This window comes from Tympanuchus pallidicinctus, unplaced genomic scaffold, assembly GCF_026119805.1.
Source record: "Tympanuchus pallidicinctus isolate F22 unplaced genomic scaffold, pur_lepc_1.0 scaffold3, whole genome shotgun sequence".
NCBI classification, from domain to species: Eukaryota; Metazoa; Chordata; class Aves; order Galliformes; family Phasianidae; genus Tympanuchus; species Tympanuchus pallidicinctus.
The window spans coordinates 20,901,851-20,925,842 of record NW_026294747.1 but is presented as its reverse complement, the minus strand read 5'-3'; the positions used below and the strand labels follow the sequence as shown (position 1 = coordinate 20,925,842).

The 23,992-nt window shown below is 40.4% G+C and overlaps 1 protein-coding gene across 1 annotated transcript in view; it reads right to left on the bottom strand.

The window, feature by feature from the left end:
- Positions 1–23,992, bottom strand: part of HSD17B12 (hydroxysteroid 17-beta dehydrogenase 12) — a 74,615-nt gene that overhangs the window by 2,993 nt on the left and 47,630 nt on the right. Inside the window, 4 exon segments of the mRNA XM_052692566.1 lie at positions 5,088–5,153; positions 9,912–9,993; positions 15,415–15,449; positions 23,132–23,176. Of these exon segments, the coding sequence (XP_052548526.1) occupies positions 5,088–5,153; positions 9,912–9,993; positions 15,415–15,449; positions 23,132–23,176 (228 nt within the window).

Genomic DNA, 23,992 nt, shown 5'->3' with positions numbered 1-23,992 from the left:
CCACAAATGGGACTGAGAATACAGCTAACATACTGAAAGATTCCATATTCAAATTGAGAGAAAAACTTGGATACCTGAATTTCAGAAGCGTAAGCATTCACCACTGACTTTAAAGTCACCAAAAGCTTTGATAAGGAAGCTTTCAGTCTTTGTGGTGGTTTTGCCTATACACATAGCTAAGCTTCCTCACTTCATCTCTTTGAAGAAAGAAGAGGAGAACAGGGGCACTGAGGTTGAGGTAGGGACAAGATTGCTGACCATTATGGGCAGAACAGATTCAACCTAGGGAGATATCCAATAATTTATTGCCTATTACTAATAGACTAGAGAGTGAAATCTACAAACTAAAGACACCTTCCTCCCACTCATCCTCTTCCACTCCTCCATGGGTGCACATGGAGATCTGCTCCACGTAGTGCACACGGGCTGGGATGCAGCCTGCTCCACTGTGGGCCTCTCTCTGACTGTAGGGAACAGCTGCTCTGTGCCTGGAGCACCTCCTGCTCTCCTTCTGCACTGACTTCAGTGCCTGAAGGACCTTTTCTCTCCATTTTCTCACTTTTCCTTCCCAACTGCAGTTTCTCAGCTTTTTTTTTTTTTTCTTTTCTTAAATCTGCTCTCCCGGAGGCAGAATGAGCATTGCTCATGGCTCAGCTCTGGCCAGCAGCTTGTTCCTTTTGGAGCCAGATGGAGCTGGCTCTTAATTCACATGGGGCAGCTTTTCTGCACTCTGCTCACAGCAGCCACCCTTGTGGCCCCCCCCCCCCCAAAACCTTGGTACATAAACCAATGGAGTCGGACACTGTAATATCAGTAGGTGTCTAGTTTAACTTTCGTCCACTTTTTGTTACATTTCTAAATTGAATCTATTATCTATCTAATAAAACTGGACAGCCCACAGAATTGCATTCAACATCATATGGATTCAACAAGAATGATTTCAGGCCCTGAGCAGAAGTTTCTTCTAATTATGCTACAAGGACATGAACAAACCAGAAGTCAGAACAGCTTGTTTATGCATTTCCATTTCAGTTTTAAAAAGAAAGATCTGAATTCCCATGTGTTTCCCCAGCAGCATCTAACACTTCAACATAGTGAATATAGTTGAAGAAAGCAGGTAACAAAAGTTTTCACTGTTCCACTTCTGCTATGCGCAGTAACCAAATTTAGATGCAAAATGCTGATATTAACAGGAATTTAAAGAGTTATCAGTAAAATAAAGGGTTAAAGAACCAAGCAATGTTTTCCAACACTCAAAGAAAGTTTCAGAAAGTCTGCAGAAACTTTCCATGCAGAGATTTTTCCAAAAGATGATCAGGAGAAATCCTTGCAGTCCTTCCCACTCCTTTTCACCTGATTCTTGCTACAGTTCCACACCCCTCCCATACAGATGTAAACAAACACAGAAGTAACCCTTTCATACGGTGTGCCCAACTGGAAGCACAAGTCTGAAATTAAAAGCACTACATTTCTGAAGGTCAAAGCGATGAATTTCAAACAGTCCAAAGTGAGTGCAGTTTTCCTAATGGCTCCAAGAAGATTCGTCAGCTAATCTTCACAGGAACGCACTTGTAATATTCATTAGTGGTTTATAGGAGCTTAGGAATGAGAAGACAAGGACACAGACTGCAATAAAATTAGCATAACAAATTGAAGTTGTGACAGCTATTGGTCATCAGGCTCACCTAACCCAGAAAAGCAAAGCACTGCCTACATTTAGGGACATGCTATCTGGAACTCAGCACTCTTAGCCAACAAGCAAGTTACAGCTTACCATCACCCATCAAGCTTTCTGAAGGAAAAGCAGATTTGTTGATACAGAAAGCCAGATTTAATCTTCATTTATGCTAATAATGTAAGGTACTGAAAATATTTTCATAGCTTTTTTATATCCTAATCTCAAAAGTAGTTCCTCCCCGTTCTGTGTGTGTTCATACTGCGTTTAACAGTATTAGAATAGCATGTCCTACTGAGGTTTTTTTGGTTGTATTTTTTTCCCCTTCATCTTTTCAGTATGCATAGATATTCTTTAATAAGCTGAGTCACAAATGAGCAGCTCCTTCTTCATTCTCCTCTTAAAGCAACAACACCAGTTAGAAAAAATTCTGGGAGGATGATACTGCCTGGTTACAAACACAGGTAGGTATAGCACATCTCAAAGGTACACCACTTCCTTCTCCTCCAAGCACTCATCTCTAAATACTCTCACACTGAGGTAATTATCAGCACGTTTATGCTTGTGAAGACAGCAGAAAATAAAGATCAGACATCCTAACTTAAGGAGGGATTTTCCCGAATGAAACAGTATCTGAATCAAACTCCTCGAGGCTGATCTGGAAGGCTTTTCAAGGATGGACATACCTTCCACAGAAACCACTTATGTTGCCAGAGCTTGTTTCAGCACGCCTGTAAGTAGCAGGTACTCTCAGTAGCAGCAAAAAGCCACAGACCTCATGGAAGGGTGGGAGGGGGAAATCACACCCAGCTTGATTGCCACAGGAGCTGTGTGCCAGTAAGTACGTTTGAGCAGGAAATAAATCCTATTAGATGACTTACTGATCTTATTAATGTAGAAAAGAGAATCAGTATGCTTTATTAGGAGAATGAGGTGTTTTCAAAACAAAGAGCTACCTGATGTTTGTACTTCAAAATACAGAAGACTCAGCTGAATGTCCTGATCTGGGCTGAGGGCAACGAGTTCTAGAATTAGACAAGCCAGGACCTGCTACCATTTGACGAAGAAGTACCAAGAGGTGCTGCATCTTGTTTTAGATTTTAGATGATTGAACAAGATAGGATTAGCAAAAGGCTGGATCTTCCCATCTCCAGAATCAAAGACAAATGCAGTAAGAATCCCAGAAACACATTCTTCGCTAATAACTCAAAGCAGAGTCTAAAATTGTGTAAGTACAAGTCCAGAAGACAGTTAAGAATGTCACCCATCCCACTTGAGCTCCACCTGTCTGACATGCTTATTTAAGAAAGTCACGATACACAGAGATACTCAGTAGTTCAGTTTCATTGATAAGCTTCCTTCCGTGCAGGCTGCTGTTTAAAGATACTGCATGATGTTCATTTTCACCCATGTGCAATGACACCATACATAGTAGCAAGCAGGCAGCTATACTTTCCAGGCTGCCTCAAACTCTATAATATTATTACACAAGCCACACTCAGAGGACATTCTCCCCATGCAAATGAGGCGTTGCTCTTACCCATGTGAGACTTCTCACAAAGAGGTCAGCACAGCAAACCAACACCACCAGTTCCTTCAGTCTGAGACACTCTGAGCACAGATTAAAAGAGGGCCATAATGTGCACTGAAGAAACAACTGGAAGGACAGCTGAATGTCCTTTACATTCAGCTTTACATGAAGATAAATCTACGATATAGAAATTGAATCCCTCAGGGGAGAGGGATAACATGTAATACATACAGAGTAAAAGTAATAACGCTAAAGAACTTGCACTAAGGTAAAATTGTTGCAGGGGGGTCTGGAGCTGAAGACAGGAAAGGCCTGGAAAGCCTTCTGAGTAAAGAAGGAAATGAGCAGACAAGACAACATAAGAAGCTCTAGTTCAATCTGTTTCAAGACAGGAAAGCACACAAACCACTATGTAAACTGAATGTGAATCTGATCAGAGCGTCAAGTTTTTATGCATCCACTGTTGACGAGAGAAAATTGATTTGGCTGAAGGAACATCTCAGGGTGCTACTGCAGTGTCAAGCACTCCGAAAAGTTATGCTTTGAGAGCTCTAGAGCAAGGTGTAACTTGTTACCCACACAATGCTAATGCCATCTTATCTGACGTCAAGAAGTTCCAGAACAACAGTGGTTAGAATGCTCTCGGGAGCTTTTTTTTGCTAGCTTACTCTCACCCCTTTGCTAACAGGCCCCAAAATAAACAGCACCCTTTAAGGTGTTTGATAGAGGTTTAAATAGGGCTGCCATTGAATGGTCAGAGACTGCATGGGAATAGCTCAGCCGGTAACTTTCTGAACAGGCTAACACAATCCTCTCAGGAACTGGGACAGGACATTTCCTAGTGATGAGTTCTTCTCAAGAAATACAGTTGAAAGGAAAAAAAAATCCAGTAAGTCAAACAGTAATATAGCCTTGAGTTTTAAAACCTTGTGTTTCAATACCAACAAGAAGAACCGCACTCTCACGCTTAATGACTGCAGAAATTAGAGAAGCATCTTTGCTCCTTACTCTCACAGTGCCCCTGGACTCGGGTGGCTTTGAAAATCACTGTACAGAATAGGAGGGAAGCAAAGACAAAGGAATGGACGTGGGCTAATACTGTTCGTACGAACCCGAACTGAATATTAAAAGATTCACAACTGTCTCTGCAGTACAGGTAAAATCTTCCACCACTTTTATCAAGGCTGATCATTGCTCTTGAGAGCAACAGATGTAATTACTAATGAAGAACTCAGCAGCTGTGATCCACAACGGAGTCTGGAAACTTTAGCCCCACTTGGGAAGCAAACACTAATATTAATGCAAAATCCCTATAAAGCCGAGAAACTTTGTTCTTATATATATCTGCAAAGGAAAAAAAAGCCCAAAAAAACACATGGAATGTGAACAAGTGGGACAAAACAAAACTCACTAGAAACATGGAAATCAAGTACTGCAGAAAATCTGTATCAGCCTATTGCATACTAGGAGTCTAAGGTTTTTGTTCTTGTTATTATGCTTACACTAGCAGTTGGCTCACTGACACGTAGGAAAGGGACTGCTACTATTTCAGTCTTTTACTTATTCAGTATCTGTATGAAAGCAGTTCAAAAGTAGATTCCAGAAAAATTAAGCTGCAAGGTGTATCTTAAAGAGTAGCACACAATCTTCTGGAATGCATTATACCTAAAAGTGTGATCACCAACTTTAGGTAAGATATATATATTTGTTATTTCAAGATGCATTGTTTCAGGTAACTTAAGAAAGCCGCTAATAGGATCAAAGGAAATCCTCATCCCTAATTTGTGTCATGTTCATGAATAAAAGAATATGCTGATTTCCTTTTGTTACCAAGACACCGATGTTGCTGTGGTAACCACGCTTACATGAGAAGCTACTCACCTGCACAATGATGCCCTTGCTCTTGTATTCTGCATGGAGGCCTCGAGAGAAGTAATCCACAAAAGCCTACAGAGAAAAGAGAAATATGCAGTATGCTGTGCATTAAAATGGAAGCTATCGTTTGGAGCTTTATGTAAGCATATTTGATTTACTATTTATAGCTCCTGTTTTCAAAGTGAAAAACCTCAGGCTTTCAAAGAAACTTTGCAGATTACAGCAATGTCATCTCAATAGAAACCTCACGCTTACGAAGCATTTTTACAGAAATGAGACTATCTAAACAAATAAAACCCTTTTTAATTTACAAGGAAGATGAACTACATTTGTTACATGAAGTCCAGTTAAAAAAGGAAAATAATACTGAGTTCACATTATTCACTGCACGTGTCATCTCCTTAGATTTCTTTTAAAAAGAGCAATTTAAATTTCTCCTATGCAAGGTTTTTAAAATGCGTTTAAATACCCCACCTTTTTCCTTTTAATATTTAAGAATATTAAGAACATTCCGTGATAATATTTTTTCCAAGTCTCTACCCATAAACTGTCCACTACCATAAACTGTCTTCCAAACTCCTGGAAGGTTTTAGAATTTTCAAGACCAAATATTTAAAGAAGGAAGCAAAAGGGCTGAAAGTTGGATATGTGAACCTGCCGTCACATCTGATACACCACCACCATAACTGGAGGCCCACTTGCTGCCCTCTCCCTCACCACTTACTCCAAGATGCACACCTCACATCTCGATACAAAAGTACTGACCTAATAATCCAAGGCTACTCAGCAGTTCAAACCAGCGCAGATTCCCTCTCCCTTCCTTCTAAACCATCTTCTCTCCCCAAGTCAAATGAAACAAAATGTTATGTTCCACTATCATTTCTTGTTTTAGAATAATGATATGGCTCAGTAGGATAAACAGTGCCTCGGCTGAAGGAAGTAAACTGTTATACCCGTAACTGAAGCAAAAATAAATACAAAATAAACCAGTTCACGTATTTAAGAACAACAGAGAATTACAGAATCATTAAGGGTGGAAAAGACTACTTGGAAGAAGATGTAGCTCTAGAGAAAAGAAGGCTATTAAAAATAGCAGCTTTTGCTTCAGACCAGTGCCAGAACAAGCAGCAAAGCTCTAATACTGCACCTACTTTACTATCTTCTTTTGCTGGCCATGTCATTAGTGGATTAGCACAAGTTCTACCTGAAACCAGTGCTTAAAGTTTGCAGTGTCCAGTGTTTTCCCTATTAAGACCATCCTACTGTACTCAGCCAATGCACAAAGCAAAGAAACACTCCCACGCTGCTGGACTATTTCTATACTTTTCTGAGCATACACAAGATGTGAAAGAAAAATAGATTTTGCTGTGTAGCAAGATATGTCTTTTTAGTCTTCATCTTCAAGTTACATGTACCAGCTAGAAGTAGGCTCATTAAATCAAATAAGCTTATCTTCTGCACAACTATTCTTTTTCTCTTTTCCTCACCAGTGTAAGTTCTTAATGAAAGACAGTACTCAGCATCAAGTCTCTGAAAATCACACATAACAGCAAGGATTAATGTGAGCTAGCAATGCTACTGCAACAATATGAGGAACTCGTATTTTTGCACAAATGGTTCGGTGCAGGCTCTGAATGCTGTTTTCAGATGTATGTGTGATAGCCACTCAGCAGAGTATATCAGTAACCTATTAAGAATAAACAAAACAAACTATATTCTGTTAATCACAAAGTGCTCTGATAATTCAAAGTTCTAGCTGCTTCCACATGACAGTCCTGAAATCAGTTACTGCTTCAAATACGGAGAGACCGTATAAAGAGAGTCGTCTCTACAGCTCAGCGCGAGCTTCGCAATAAAGAAAATTATTTGTTTTACCTGAGAAGGAACAAGCAACTTCCAGTTTCCAAATAAACACTGCATTTTTTCCTTCTTCAAGAATTCATTTCAAGAAAAGCTGTTTTTCTTTTTTTTTTTTTTTTTTTTTTTTTTTTTTTTTTTAACCTCCAGATGCTCAGAAGTGCTCCAAAAACTGTCACAGAGTTAACTAGATCAATCTAAGCCCATGACAGGGGGGCAGTAGGCCCATGGTCCCCCAACCCTCCTGGCCCCACAAAATGGGAAGGGAAAAGGAAAAGGGATAGGAAGATGGGAGCTGGGCTCAAGGAAGGAAGGAAAAAACAGCGGAAATGATCTATGGAGGAAAACTTATTTTACTAACTATGATACCAGAATGCGAGATAACACAATATAATACAATCTAATTGAAATTGAGACTGATAAATCAAATAAGATAGGAGAGAGAGTTCCTGAGACTGAGTCAAACTTGAAAAGCTTGGAATGGCTAGGAAAGCAGCCTCCAGCACCCACTGCCAGGCAGTAGGAGACTGCCCCACCTGAGTGGGCCAGATCCCATGACTTCCTATGTATCCCTAATGTACAGGGATAGGTACCTGGAACTGGAGTATTAACACTTTAACTCCCAGTGCACTTCATGATACTGAAAACCAAAAAACATAAAACCATGACAATAGCCTATGACTTTAAAAAGTCCTAAGAATGATCTCCAAATAAGAACCCTCCGAATAAGCAGATAAATGCAGCACACAAGAGCTAATTTCCTCTCCTTGGATATCTAGTAACAAATCCAAATACTTGAGAAATGGTGGGGAAATAAAAAACAAACATCTTTCACTTTGCATTGGTATTAATGCAGGTAGATAGGGAAGCCTGTCAAAAAGCAGGAGTATGATTCTTTTTAAAGCATCTAATAGGGAATTCTCCACATGAAGGTTAAAGACTCGGACTGCTTATGTTCCTGACAATTAGCCAAAGCCATTGACTTACATCCGGAGGATACTATACTTTAAAACCCCTCTATATAGATGAGGAAAAAACCCTAGAAACTGCAGATACAGTCTTTCTACAGCTACATTAGCGGAGTCACTTTCATGCTTACTAATCTTTCTGTGGTAGAAGACGAGCAGTGCTGAGAATAGGCAGATTACTTAGCCTGTAATTGAGTTTCTTAGGAGGAAGGGAGGAATATTTGAGATTCTAATTGAAAAAAAGACTAGGCAAAGCAGCCTAAGGTATATTATCTCTAAAATCAGAAGCTCACATCATTTGATAAAGCTGAAGGCAATGCCACAACAGAAGTGACCTTTCACATTAAAGCAGAAGCGCGCTGTCAGAAAATAGCTCTTTCAAGAGCAAATTTTATCAGCTATTGCTAATTCAGGCTTTCACAATTTCTGAACTTAAATATCCCTTACTCACACTAATATTTCTTCAGTGTAAATAAAAAAAGCATGCTAACTTTTTCTTTTGATATATGAAAATTTAGCTGAGAGTTTAAAGGAAACACAGGTCTGTTCTGACATGAATACCACTGACTGAAAGCACCTATGTTCCATCAAGGTTCTGGTTAAACTCTGAAATTCTTTAAGTATTGAAGGCAATTGCTGGTTGTATCTAAATAAAACCACAGTGCTATACTGTTTGAATATCACGTCATATATACCTCTTGCATTTATTTTTGTTATGTATACTGTGAAGCCATGTTTTGCCTTTGGGTGTTAAAAGGAGATCTTTTAGTTGAGCATTTCAGAAGCTCGTACAGATACCTTGGGAATAAAACTAACCCTGGCTGCAGAAAGACAAAACTGTTCCAGATGACACAACGAGAAACCGGAGCAATAAATTTAACATGAAATGTAGATTTAGAGTAATAATATACTGTATGTCTTGAGAGCATATATTTGATATCATCTTCTTCGGCGTTCTCATTTGGAAGTTGAGCAGATATGTGCTGAAAGGACAAACTGCTGGATAGATAGAAAATTGTGTGGACCACCTGGCTCAAAGGGCTGTGATTAATGGCTTGACATCTGGCTGGTAACAAGCACAGAACCTCACAGATCAATACCAAGGCCCATATTCTTCAATATCTGCCATCAGCAACCTAGATGATGGCACATACTACATTCTCAGCACATTTGCAGATGACAAAATTAGATGGAGTGGCTGACACGACAGAGCTTCAGTCCAGAGGGACCCCGTTCAACTTGATGATTGCTAAACTTCATGAGATTTCTTGACAGGCACAGAGTGAAGTGCAAAGTTCTGCATACCAAGTAGGATAGTCCATGTCTTAATGTTGGCTAAGTATCAGTGCTGTTGCAAAGAACCTGGAATTTATGGTGGCTGCTAGGGAGAAGGTAAGCCAATAACCCACCCATTGCAAGACAAACAAACTACATACTAGGCTACATTAGCAGGACATATGGCCAGCAGCTCAAGAGAAAATAATTATTTGGTGCTGGCAATGCACTAGAACTCTATTTTTTTCTCTTAACTGAAGCACTAAACTTAAAGCAAATAATCAAAAACGAAGAAAAATCTCTGCTTCCTGCAAGCACCAGAAGAATCCTACTTAAATACATATGTACATACATCCTTATCATATGTATTTATCTTCTTTAAGACTAGACAATGAGACTTGCTTCAAAGTCTCAAAATAAGAAGTTGTACTAAACTCTGTCAGCATCCTTCCTCAGCCTCACATCAAGACTGCTTGGTACAGTAGCACCCTTTGTTGTGTGTGATGCAGCATATAAAATTGTCATGTGATGTAATATATAAAATAGTAGCTTCCACACCAACAAGCCTCTGCATTCATTTTTATACTGACCTTCCAGTTTCCACTATTTGCAAATTTTAAGTTAGAACTTTTAGTTCATGAAAGCACCACTAGATGGACACCAAAACATTTATTTCTGTAGAGTTAGCTCACATTTGACACTTGATTTCAGCGTACAAAAGAATATTTACCTTGGTTGCAGAATAAAGAGTGAGCAGTGGAGTTGGATACATCCCAGCAGCTGATGAGATGTTCAAGATTACCCCTTTTGATCTGAAAGTGAAGATAAATTCCAATGACATAAGCAGCAACAATAAAAAAAAACAAAACAAAAAGCACCCTTTCATGTTTCATAAAATTACTGCAAGCCCTAAGAAAGTCTTTAGGATGCAACTGAGATAATTAAGACGTGTTTAAAAACTTCAATCAAATTCTAAACTGAAATTTACTAATATCCCTTCAAGCACAATGTAAATATTCAAGTAGCTGGTATAAATCAGGAATAACTCCAAGGTCAATACAGCAAGAGAATCCAGCTCCAGTATATGTTTATTGAGCTCAACTATGCCAAAATCAATCAAGAGAATTTGGCATGAATTCAGAAGGCAACTTTTAAGCCTTGGGTTAAGGTGGCAGAAATGACAAGTTTGTAACATGGATTACACTTCGATAACACCTTTTGTCATAAGTCTACACATCTTCCAAGTGTTACCTTCATGACGGATCTTTAAGATAGCAAGCATTTGAATCTACTACTTAAATACAGCAGCGTTTTAATACAGTGTAGAAGATATGCAGTGGACGACTACAGAAGAGTTAATTTAGAGATGTGTTACAGTAATATTTCAGGTATTCCGCTATAATAGTTAGCTAAGAGTACCTGAAACCAGCTACCACCAGCTCCGTCAAGCACTTCGAAAGCATTTGCCATGAGGACAGACACTAGGACTCCTGGATTTCCCAGTCCACTATTTTGAGTACGTCCATTTCTATGACCAGTTCTATGTACAAAAGCAGACCTGTTACTTAGCGCCATGTAGAAATCAGAATTAATTAAAAAATTTAGGGCAAGTAAGCTATTAGAGGATGATAGCAGACTGTCCAGTACAGAGGAAGCTGCCTCTGCTTATTCCTACCCTACAGCAGACCTCAGCCAGTTTGCCTGAACACACCATAAGGTTTTCTGTGTGCCGTGCAAAGAAAGAACATGCACACAGGTCATCACACAGCTCAGCTGCTGTAGATTCACAAGTTTCTTATCACATTTGTTCACCTACGCATAGCCTATGCCACTGCTGCCACAATGAATTAAGAAACCATCTTAAAAACAAACAGCTGAGATTAAGCAACAATTAAAAAAAATAAATTTTTTTGATTCTTTGTGACAACAGATTCATGGCCTCTGCCATGGTACAAGTGGGAATTGATTCTAGAAATGAGAGTTGACATGTCAGAAAATAAACATTTCACAGTCACTGAGGTCTTCAAACACTTTTGCTGAAGTTCTTGAGTTCCAGAGTTACCTGTAAGGTTCTGCTGGTCAAACAAAGTAGTAACGTGGATCCGAATATATGGTACGAAGAAAAAAAGGCTACAAAATCATCATGAATTTTCACAACAGCAGAAGGCTACCAGTGGATGCTAGAGGTTTTTCATACCGAGGCAGGTGGTGCTTGTGATATTTATCCATGAGCTCAGATGAGGATTAGCAGTGAAATGAGTATTCGTGCAGTTTTTAAGAGATTACCAGATCGGAGAATACCACAAGGAACTTTTTATAGAGCTCAGAAGGCTATGTGAGCAGCCTACAGAATGGCTGCTGAAAAATCAATATTAACAAAACCAGCGCACATGCTAAAGAAAATAATGTGAATTAATCACAGTCTTTGCAGAATTCTACATCAACTCTTCATTCCCTTTTAGAATTCAACTAAAGTCACCAAGGAATTGGTTCCCTTTTGTGCGACTGTCACCAAGAGCAGCCCAAGGGGAAATGGGCAGGGAATGGCAGGGACACGTCCGTCACATTCCAAGTCCTGCCAAGTCTGCAGAATGCTTCTCTGCCCAACACAGGACAGAACCTCATGGTTTGAGAAGAGAGAAAAGGAGGAAGAAACAAAACTGGTAGGTGAGCGAGGCAAAAGGGTTCAATTTAGATATTTAAGAGACTATTAAGAAGAGCCCACGACAAGAGTATAAAGACTAATGAATAACAAAGATCAAGATCTCCATTTATCCTCCCATGATTCAAATAGGAAGATGACACGAAGTGAAAGACTGTGAAACATAGACCCTATGAAGGCAGTGCTCTCCTCACACTCATGCTGGATGAACCACCACCAGAACACGTAACAGAGGACGAAGCTTGACGGGACTCGATGACGATTAAGCATTTCTAGGGTCAGCGAGACTCCCCTGTAAAGCCAACAAGCCAACAAGGAGGGCTGCACGGGCACCCAGGGGTAACACTTCCCATCGCTTCCAACCCAGCGCAGCAGCAGCGCTGCAGAGAGGACCCCGAGGGCAGCAGGCCGCACCCAGCCCACCCTGCTCACTGCAACCCGCGGCTGCAGTTATATTTAGCCGTCCTGTTGCCGCGGCAACCAGCGCCCGCTCCAGCTGCACGCCGTGGAAGGAGCGCTTCCTCCCTAACGTCATTAGACACTTGCTACTTCCCCAGCAGTAAACACCAGAGTTGGGAGTTAGTCTAGAAATGGTCAACCGAGTTCGCTGCTGTGTGCCCAAAGACATCGAGGCTCGATGCTCGGTTCCCTCTCACTGGGATGCTGACAGAGGAACTGCTCATTTAAGTGGACAGGAAGATGCAGATTATGAATGGTCACTGTAAGAGTCCAGAGCGCAGGAGAGGAGCCACAGAAGTGTCCAAATGCCATTACCAAAAATGGCAGTCGTCTGATGCTATGGTACTCGTCAAAAACAAGAAGTAAGGGACACATCAAGTTTTCTGCTAACAAATCTGGATGTAAAGCACATCCGCTCAGCTCTGAGGAATGCCATCCGAGGAATGCCATCCAGCCAACCCCAAGTACCCCCAATCAGAGCATGCAGTGCAGGTGCAAGATGCAATGGTGCACTGCGTGACCCCGAGTGCTCAGCACACTGCCCTCCCTGAACACGCGGGATGCAGCACATTTTGCATCCACAGCTTCGACTCAAACTGATGTGCCATGTAAAGTGGCTCCACACAAGCGGAAGCTTTCCAAATGTGTAAACCCTTCTATTATTTTGATCACCCTTTCTTTTCAAACTGCTGTCCTTAGGATTCCCAAGGTGAGCCAGCAGATAGGAGTTGTGAGACAAAGAAACATGATTGTTTGCTCAAGTATAGTCAGAAGCAAACCTGGGCCCTACTTTCATTCAAACCACCTCTGCTTCTGTAATATCTAACAGAAAGACGGACATTCTGCAGGCAGAATATGATCACTTTGCTCTGTGAAATGGAAGAGATCAATCTCAGTCAAAATGGATAACTATGATGTTTCCTTAGACAAAGAAGAAACTGAGGCAAAAAGTTGCCATTAGAGTTCCAAAGTTCCAAAAACTCATATTGTGAGTACTTAAATCCCTGCAAGGAAGGATGGCTTTGGTCACGTTGCCCTCTTCAGAAGGACAATGTTTTCACATAGGCCACATGCCATTATCTGCCTCGTGGAGGACATGGGCAAGACATAACATTTGTCTTCTGAACCTTAACTACCATCACTGCAGTGCAATCTTCAGTCTAGGCCCCATCTTTCTCAAGAAATATCAATAACCAGCTCTCCCAGATTCTGGAATTTTCTTTTCTAAATCAAGTTTTCTCGCATGAAATAAACTTCGTTTGCTTTCACTCTTATCTCCAAATTGTCTCAACTAACGAGTCTAAGCTTGCTATCAATCTGATGTGCAAGGTACCAACTCCCAGAGTGGCCACTAGCTGTGACAGTTTGTACCCATGAAGAAGCTTCATGTTAGATACAAAACACTTGCTCTTCATCTGTGCAACACTAGCATAACTGAACCCTGATCTGCAGTGAAGACTTCCAGATTGTGAGAGAATACAAGAAAAAAAATCTTTTCCCCCTCTTTATTAGTCATATTTTGAGGTTTGCCCCATCTATATGCTCCTACTGTATTACTCAATACAGTATCCACGTTGGAGGTAATACCACAGTGAGTATCATGCACAGTCCTATGCAGCCTTACTCAATATTATCATAGAATCCTTAAGAGTTGAAAGGGATCTTTAAAAGTCATCTGATGCAACTCCCCTGCAATGAACGTGCATAGCTAGATCAGGCTGCCCAGGATCCTGTCCAGCCTTACCTTGAAAGTCTCCAGGGATGAGGCATCAACCACATCTCTGGGCAACCTGCTGCAGTGCCCCACCATCCTCGCTGTAAAAGACCTTTTCCTTACATCCAACCTACTTCTACCCTCTTGAAATCTGAAGCCATTTTCCTTCGTTCTATCACCACAGACACTGCTGAAGGGTCTGTCTCCTTCTTTCCTGTAGCTCACCTTTAGATACTGAAAGGCCACTATCAGGTCACCTAAGGGCCTTCTCTTCTCCAGGCTGAACAGCCCCAGCTCTCTCCTGACCTTGCAGGAGAGGAGTTCCATCCCCTGAATCATTTTTGTGGTTCTCCTCGGACATCCTCCAACAAGTCTATGTTGTCCTGTACTGAGGACTCCACATCTGGATGCAGTATTCCAGGTGAGGCCTCACCAGTGCAGTGTGGGAAGATCACCTCCCTCGACCTGTTGATTGTGCTTCTTTTGTGCAGCCCAGGATACGGTTGGCTTTCTGGGCGCCAAGGGCACATTGCTGGCTCATGTCCAGCTTCCTATCCACCACTACCCCCAGGTCTTTTTAGGCAGGGCTGCATTCAACCCTTTCATCTCCCAGCTTGTATCGGTAGTAAGGGTTGCAAGAGCTTGCATTTGGATTTGTTGAACCTCATGAGGTTTACCTGGGCCCCACTGCTCCAGCCTCTTTTTTTTTTTTTTTTTTTTTTTTTTTTAAATGAGTGCAGCCCAACTCTAACCTAAAGCAAACCCCAATGAGCCAGTGTTAGTGCTGCAGCAGACAGCAAACACCCTGCAGCAGTCAACACCAGCTAGAGAACAGCCTGGAGGGACCGCATCAAACCTGGGTGCCTTTAGTTTCACCCGGGAGCTGCCTAGGAAGTCAGTACACGTCTCCCAGCAATGACAGTGGTGTGCATTAACTCCTTTTTTAAAGAGCTGGTCTCCAATTCTACTTCACCAAATGATCACAGACTTTCCTCAATATACCTCGTACTGTATAATGAGAACATACTCTTTGCATCCATTTTACTTACAATGACTTAGAGAAATAGCCTTAAGAAGGTTATTCCCAGGAACTGTAACCACCCCCTCAGAATAGCAGGTTGTTGAGTTAGTGCTGATGAGTCAGACGGGCTTTTTAATTCTGTTCTAAAAGGAATCACCACAACAGTGGAGAAGGGAGAGGAAAAATAAAAAGGGAATCGAGTGGAAAAGGCTTCCACCGTCTGATGATTCATGCACCATCAGCGTGACTCACCCAGCATTACTCTGCCATTAAAACATGGAGACCAGGCTGATTAGTCACAGTAATGAATTTTTCAAGAAAGGATTCTCCCCTATAAATAATGATGACTTTGTCTGGATAGTGGTAGTGTGACTCACCTTTCCAGCATGCCGGGCAGCACCAATCGTGTCATCTGCAAAAAGAAAACATTCGTGATGGCTGAGAATGCAGGCACCACACAGCCAGCGACAGGGAAGCCTCCCTTCCTCCCAGAAGCAGCTGCCTCCCCCTCCACCCCGGCCACAGCTCAGGGAAGCAGAGACCATACTTTGCGTAGGCAGTTTATTTTTATTCTACCTGGATAACTTGGCTCTCAAGCAGTGTGTGTACTGAAACTGGTGAACCGAGCCAGCTAGCAGCATAAGTACAATAAGTGCAATAAGAATAAATAAAAATGCCTCCACCGCCCTGCAGCATCCATGCCTTCTAAAGAAGATGGAAACACCAGAGTACTATGATATGTGTATGATCTTTCTCTCCCCAGAAAAGGCATCTATATTTCTTATGATTGACTAAATTTATCATTGATGCCAATGCATTTTAGCAAGTCTTACTAAACTGCTGATTTTAAATTAAAAAAAAACACCAACACAACAACAATAAATTGTGGAGCAGCAAGAGCACTGGACAAAAGCACTGGAGCATTCTAGCTCTGGTAACCATGTCAGTCAACTCACTGCTCCAACATATCTCCTTTATTTTAGAATAAAGTATATAAAGCTTACCAGCATTAACATAGTAAGAATCATTGCTGTTAGAAGGCAGGCAAAAGAAGTTTAGTTTGCTTCTGACAAGGGGTGCTTTTGTGTAAGAGTATTACTATAACATGAACAAAAAATAAGCTTCTATGGTGCAGCTTTGGTACCAAGTTCTCAATAGCCCCAGTTTTTCAGCAGCTTGCTATAAATATTATGTTGCACACAGAAAGCATTTAAGAGCCTAGAACCTTACTTTGCTGATTACACAGGTGTCTGCAGTAAGAACATTTTCCCCGTGCTGAGGAAAACTTCCCCATTGCTCTGCAGACTCTGCCTTCACCACGGCTGTGAGCAATCCATCTATAACCCAGTTGAAAGATTCTCTACAGCTGTAATCCCAAAAACAAGCTTCCAACCACAGACCAAGCAGCTGTGGCAACGGAAACAAAGCACTGACCCAAGCTTAGATGAATTTTGAATTTGCAAGAAAACTAGCCCTTCTAATACTGTTACTATCCTTAATTATGAAATGATTCCAAAATCGCTGCCTGTAAAAATCATAAAAATCATATAGTCAAAGTTCAGTTTCTGCCAAATACTACCCTGTTCCCAACCAACCCTGTTTGTAAGCATCGTGACTGACACCAAAGACATCAGAAATACAAATTATCACTTCTCACATCTTTAAAGAAAAATATTTTCCAAACAAAACAAAATGCTTGATGGCACCAAAATATAGCAATATTCCCACTAGCACCAAATTACCTCAACAGATGAAAACATGAAGCTAAAACAGCATATAGAGGAGAACAAAACATCAGTAAGCACTTTTATTAAAAGAAAAAATCTGACTTACTGTAGCAAGCTATGTTAGTATTACTGTTGCATGAACACTTACATGGGGTGGAATTTGGTTTTGATTTTATTTTTTAGTTGTGAGCTCTCAGACTATCAGATAGTCTGATGCATGACAGCTATGGCAGGGCATTGCACAAGCAGGGGTTGAGCAGACCTTACAGTCGTAGTGTGGGCTGTTGGCACACACAACTCCCAGCATTGCTGCAGAAGTCAAACAAAGTTTTTCCTGAGGTGGTAAACATCACCGAGCTAACCAGGTTCAATGCAACTTCAAAACTAACTCTATGCAGGAGCTTTCTCACACACCAATACTACAAAAGAAATGTGGAAATAACCACTTTAATATTAAAAGATAATGAGTGATTCTGGCTGATTTTAAGGCTAGCTCAAGAATGGCAGATCTTTTATCTGGTACAAGCTTTATGATCTCTACCACAGATCTCTTGGCAAAAAGTGGCGTACTGTATCTTGCCTATCAGGGTAAGATAATGCTGCATACACTTCTCAGAGATAGACACGGGGACAAGGATTGTAATTGCATCCCCTTAGGCAACCCAAAAATGGTTTGAAAATTAGTACAGCAGCTCCACTGTAACACAGAGGGAACCACATTTAAAACTTTAGTGATAAGTCCCGACTTCTGCATTTAGGGTCTCAGTCCCAACTGCAAGTCATCAAACAGCTCTAACTTACCATATTACAAAATTTCTGGTCACTACTGATATCCCAGTGAGAGAGTACACACAAAAAAGCTACAATGATTAATGTTTGATACAAATTAAGAAACGATGAAGCCATGACAGCAGAGACATTGCAGTAGGTACGTGACACAAGTGGAAATAAACAAATGCTCTCCCCTGTAGCTTTGGACACCATCTGTGTCCAAAATTCAGCTGGAAGGGCAAGTGAATCTCCACCCCCAGAAAACACCAGTGGTAAAACCAGATTTCATACCCAACATCACCTCCATTTGTCTCCATTAAAATGAGTATTTTGAGAGAACTTCAAAAATCTATCAAAAAAAGCAAAACTGTTTTTCCTGTCTGTATTTACATCTTGCAACATATCAAAAGAGATACATGAATATTCAGTATCTTTGTGCAAAAAAAAAAAAAAAAAAAAAAAACACAATTTATTTATTTTTTTAAAAAAGAAAAGAAGTAACTAACAGAAGGCAGCCCGTTGAGTCAGTCTCACCTCACCCAGCCAACATACTAAGGCTGTTCCAGTAACGCAACAGCACTACTGTAAAAATGCTGGCAAAGCATTCTGTAGGCATTTTCAGATTATTTGGCAAATCTGTATGTTGTACACATACATAAAATGGCTCCAGCACTAATTCAAAGAAAACAAGCTTTAGCAAGAATGAATTTTTACCACATGATTGTTTCCAATTGCTTGCGTGATCTTTATCCAAAAGAGCCAATCTGGTTAACATCCTTGTCTTCAACAGCTATAACTACAGACATGGAATTCCAAAACAAGAAGTTCAACAACAAATAGATGTATAATTGAATACACGTGTCCCAGATAAAGAATCCAAATGTTTTGCTTGGTCTGATTTATAGATATACAGTTCTGCAATAATGTCAATTTAATAAATACCAATGCATTACAAGTCTGAGTCCACAGGACTTCACGTGTAGGACATGGGAGAACTCTATGTGAATACTTCTTTCTCTGATAGCAATCTAATCAAGGACAAAGTGGTAGGAGACCTAAAGGAGAGGTTGGGAACTATCCTAAGAAGATTGCCTTCGGCTGGTGGATACTGAGCTCACCCCAGCTTTCTGAATGAAATGCTAATTTTCACAGAAATACACATGCTGTGGTTGAACTCATGAAAGCTCCAAGAGTCTGAAAGCTAGGCTAATTTCAGACAGAGCAGCCAGACACTAAGCTATGGAAAACCTGCCTACTCATACAAATTTCTTATTTCTTTCTGAAAGCTTGAATTAGAGAAGAGTGTGAATGCATGTATGTGCCAGAAAAATTTGCTCCAGACAGACTTCTTAGTGTCAGAAGCTGTCAATACTTTACAGCTTGTATAGATTGGTAAAACATATTGCACACAACTGTTAAATACTAGTAGTTGGTGTTTTTCTGCTTGTTTTTCAATAATTTCGCATACACACAGGTAAATCTCTCAGTAAAATTACCAAAAAGTTTGGAGTCTCATTCCTCTGTTGTGGTAGATAAAAATAATGCAGCCCTGATTCACACAAGCACTCAGCCACCTCACAAATAGCTAACTGACACTGTGACCATGCACAACTCACACGCAAGTCTTACTGTTAAAGAAGCAGAGAACTGTATTCCTGCACCATTAGTTAAATTGATCATGAAGGCTATTATCAGCATCTACTGCTAGGTTCTTACAATGCATCTCAAAAGTCATTTCTTAATGCAGCTCGTACCTACCTGCCACTTTTTACAAACACAAACCATTCTCGTTTGGCTTGGGATAAAAGCTAATGTCTGTTCTATAGAAAATAATGCAATAATCTTTGTGGCAAAGTCCATAAGCAAAAAGGGGCACATACAAGGATATACAAAGGGAACTGTGAACTTAATATGCTGCAAGCCCTGTCCGTTGTCAGTGACCTTCCATTGAGCAACATTTCTAGGAGAGTTTTTTGAATTAGAATCTCAAACTTTTAGGCTCCAGCTTCCAAGTACAGTTCCCTAGTTGAGCATTTCCCTCTCTTTCTAATTTCAAGATGTGGAATCTGTATTTGTTTAACCCCAAACCCACAAAAAAAAAAAAAAAAAAAAAGGCAAGAAAAACCCATAACCAACACAACTAGATTTTCCTACATTTCACATTGTTGTTTGTATTCAGAAGAAAAATCCTAAGTGCTTCTTTCACCACTGCTGGAATGTACTTGTCAGTCACATTTTCCTTGTTCTACTTGGCTGTGTATCATGCTCTTAGGTTCAGAGTCAGCAAGGTGGGAAACTGCAGCATCTAATTTCCCCCTGAGGAACATTTCATTGCTACTCATGACCACCTTCACAGTACACTTCCCTTCCAAGTACTGGCAACTGTTCTCCTCCGCTACAAACTTGCATTATCTTTTTGGCTAAGTCATCAGCTCCCCCTTCCATTATGACTTTGAATATAAATGTGATAGCTATCCCTTGACCAGAGGTACGGTACACACACACACACACACACACACACACACACACACCTCTTCTCGAAAGCCAGTGTTGCCACTTCCCTCAGAAATACGTTCTGCTTGAAATTATCCTTTCCAATACACAACAAATGCAATCCTTTTATGCACAAGTCTACAAAAGAACTTTTCCCCTATCTCAGATAGGCTAGCTCTCCTCCTCACTTCAGTTTTGCATAGGTTGCTATTTGTTTCTCTCCTAAACTCCATTTTAGACTTCTCTGGCATTGCTTGGAGTTGCTTGTCTTGCCAGGTGTTCACAACTTGGTGCAATTTACCTTCCCCTTCTACTAAGAGGCAGCTGACACCATATCTCAGTTCAACACAGCATGTTTGTGTTTTTGTTTGCTTGTTTTTTATGTTTTTGGCAAATTATAAGACTCTCAAATATAGTAATGAATAAAAATCTTGATCGTGTAGGGCTGTTGCCCTTTCACATTTAACACTCAGTACAGAGCATAAATAAGGCGATGAAGGCAAAGATTAGCACAGACACCAAGGCATGTAGGTGCATGTAATTTACTCTCCCCCTTCTTCCAATAATGCCAATTTCGAACTGAAGACTGGCCTGTAAGTCTGAAAACCACATTCCCCCTACGACATAATGGCTTTCAAACCAATTCAGCTCCTTGCTTAATCAAGCGCCAAGCCAGCACCCCCTCAGCTATTTAGTCCCACTCATTTTTCAGAGCACACGTTCATGCCACACTCCCAGTGCAATTAGCATACTGTGATCCTGCAGACAGAGACAACACACTCGCTATTTGTTTCTCACATACTTAGTATCTTGTGACAGGATACCCGTTCTCAAACATTAGGGGAAGTTACACTGCATTAGAAACTTTACTGCTGAAAAAAAGGTTGAACAGGCTGTTAATTTATCCTGTGAGGTGAACTTTGTGAGTTTCTCATGCAAGAAGGGAGATTTTTAAAAACTAGACACAAACATATGCACTTGGAAAAGAGGTGATATGGTGATATCTCCATTACACACCAAAATAAATGCTTATGGGATTCTGTCCCAAAAATATAAGTGAAAGGACACAGATTTTTCCTAAAATTACTTTTCCCTCTATTTTTATGGATTCTTCTCAAGAAAAAAAAAAAAAAAAAAGGAAAGGAAAAAAAGACTTACAGATGGTACATATCTCTAATGTGCTCCTCTCCCCAAAACAGTAAGCATCTGGCATGCCTACTGTTTAATTACACAACAGGCTCATGCAAGAGGAACATTTTCAAGCGTGGAAGCTGATGCTCAGCCTGCGATTATACCCAGTAGCACGAGTTGCTCATGGTCAAGGGAAGTTTTCAAACAAACTGAAAAGCACTAACATACACTAGGTCTCAAGGAACCAGATAATAAATTTTTACATGCGTGGGAACAACCACGTTATAATGTGAAGAGGCTGACACAACACAAAATTTACCAGAAACAAAATCATACATTTGCTAACTGCAGTTGAACATCACTGATTATAAACACAGAGAAACAAGCCACAAAGCAGCACTAGTTCATTCTGGAAACCAAGATAATCTGGCTGCATCTCTCTAGAATTTCAGCATACCAAAGTAGACCTCAAATTATTGCAGTCTATCATCTTCAGAAAAACATAATAAAGTAGTTCAGCTGTAACTCTTCTGTTCTGACAAAATGTTTCTAGGAGGATCAACACCCCAAAACCTTTATTCACTGAATAGTGCACTCCCTCTGCTGGCACAGCACAGGTGTCACACCGTAGCAGTTTGCTGATTATACCTGGTGTAACTGTGTTAACACCTGGGAGAGGGGGGTGCTTAGGATGTCTGCTAAATGGCTTCTACAAGAGAAACAGTAAAAGGTGCCCACTAACAATTGCCTTCCCTGGTGCAAATCCTGTAGGTGCCCAGCAAGACCCATGGGCCACAAACCTCAATTAACAGAAACTGGAGTTTGTCAGGTTTGCTGTGTTCTTAAGCAGAAAAGTTGGAGAAGAACCACTCTAATGACTTTTCCAACTTCATAACAACTTGTTCTAATGTACCACATAAATACACAGCAAAGTGAGAGCAACAAACTGACATCAACAATACCTTCAGTCATGCGAGGGCTGCGCTTTTCACTGTGTGCTGTTGTTCAACCGAGGTGTACAAATCCCAGAGAGGGCTTAAGGGCTTATTTTCAGAGGTCCTGAGCCTACTCACATGGCAACAAGACACCTACATTTTCCACTCCCTGAGAGCGCCATACTAAATGGATTCAGTAGTTGACCTCATCAGAACAGCTGCAAGCAAGTCAAATCTTTCAAGTCACCTTTGAAGCACCTAACATTTGGGCTTGGAGGGAAAAGGTTAACCCTCAGATATTGGGGATGCAAACTTTTTATCATGCAGAAGAGAAAGTTGAGGCTCAGCAGTGAATAATCACAAGGAATTTCTGCATCTCTGTCTGCTAACACAGTAATTAACTCCTTATGTCATGTTAAGCAGCTGCCATTAGCTCTGGCCTCCATTCAGCTTTGAAATATCAGGATGAAAAACTGTTCTGTGAATGGCCCTCATTTTAATAAAGGCAACAGTTACACTTTTTAGCCTGAAGTGCTATTCATTTCTTCCCAACAACAACAAAATTACACACACACACACACACACACACACACACATATATCTCAAAAAGGGAAAGCATTTTATTTCAGAAGTTATGACACAGCTCTGTAAATTTGGGTTTCCATGTCACAGTAAGTATAACTGTGCTTTCTCACAACAGCGTATGAAAGCCTTACATGTGCACTGATCAGGGTACTTACCTCAAAGAACACAGACATAGAAGGAGAAGAATTAAAGGTTTACAGGAAGGACCAGAACAATAAACATAAACACTGCTTTGTGTACGTATCACGCTCTTCTAAATAGCTAAGAATTATCTTTGTAACAAATTGTATTTCAATAACAATCTGAATAATCTGCTGCAAGAATCATAAATTCTGAGTTACATTAAGATGAAAAGTGAATCTGTGGTCCAGTAGGTGAAAGTAATGCTTTGGACAAGTGAACTTGAATTGAGTTAGGATTTCAGGAATAAGTGCTGGCAGCAGGGCTCTTACCTTACAGACAGACATGATGTTAACGTTGATCATTTGGTCAATCGTCTGCAAGAAAACAAGGATTTGCATTATGTTCTGTTTTAAGTTATTTGAACAAGATTTACATACTGCCTGTCGTTGCAACTGCTGGGATAAATTGAACCTCGCTCTTCTACATCCACATCCAGCTTTACTCCATGCCTTCTTGCTTCAGTATCAAAAACTGCAACAGACTTTCAAAGCACTCTCCAAATCGCTTCAGTCCAATTTTATTCCACACAAATAAAGAACATAGATATATCACATAGACATTTCTCCACACCATTTGCAATTTGGTAAATTCTGGTATTTCAGTCATATGCCCACATATTTATGTTTATATTTTGCTCTTCACCATTTTGTAACACTGTTTCAGTCACTCCGTTCATTCATCAGGTTAATTTGATTTTATTTGTTTGCTACATGTGTTATAAAGTTTAGTGGATGATGTACAAAACAAAAGCCCCAGGAGATACGTTCACTAACACTGAAGCAGAGAGCAGAATCCTACAGTGAATACAGTGAGCTACAGGGAGTTTGGAAACAAAGTGATGGTGAAAGTGTTCAAAACAAATGATTACAAAGTACTCAAGTCAACCACAACTGTTTCTACAGTACAAAATGTATCCGCTGGCCCTACTTAAATTTACAATCAGTGTTTTGGAACAGGCAGCTTCCACTCATCCATTCAATCTCTGAAAAGACCATCCCACCTACTAAAGCAGATCATGCTGCTTATGTAAACCTCTAAGAATCCTTCTAGAATGTTTTCTAAACAGGAAACTTTGCTTTTCTGGGAGTACTTTGACCAAATCTAAATACTTTTGCCTTATTCATGAAGTA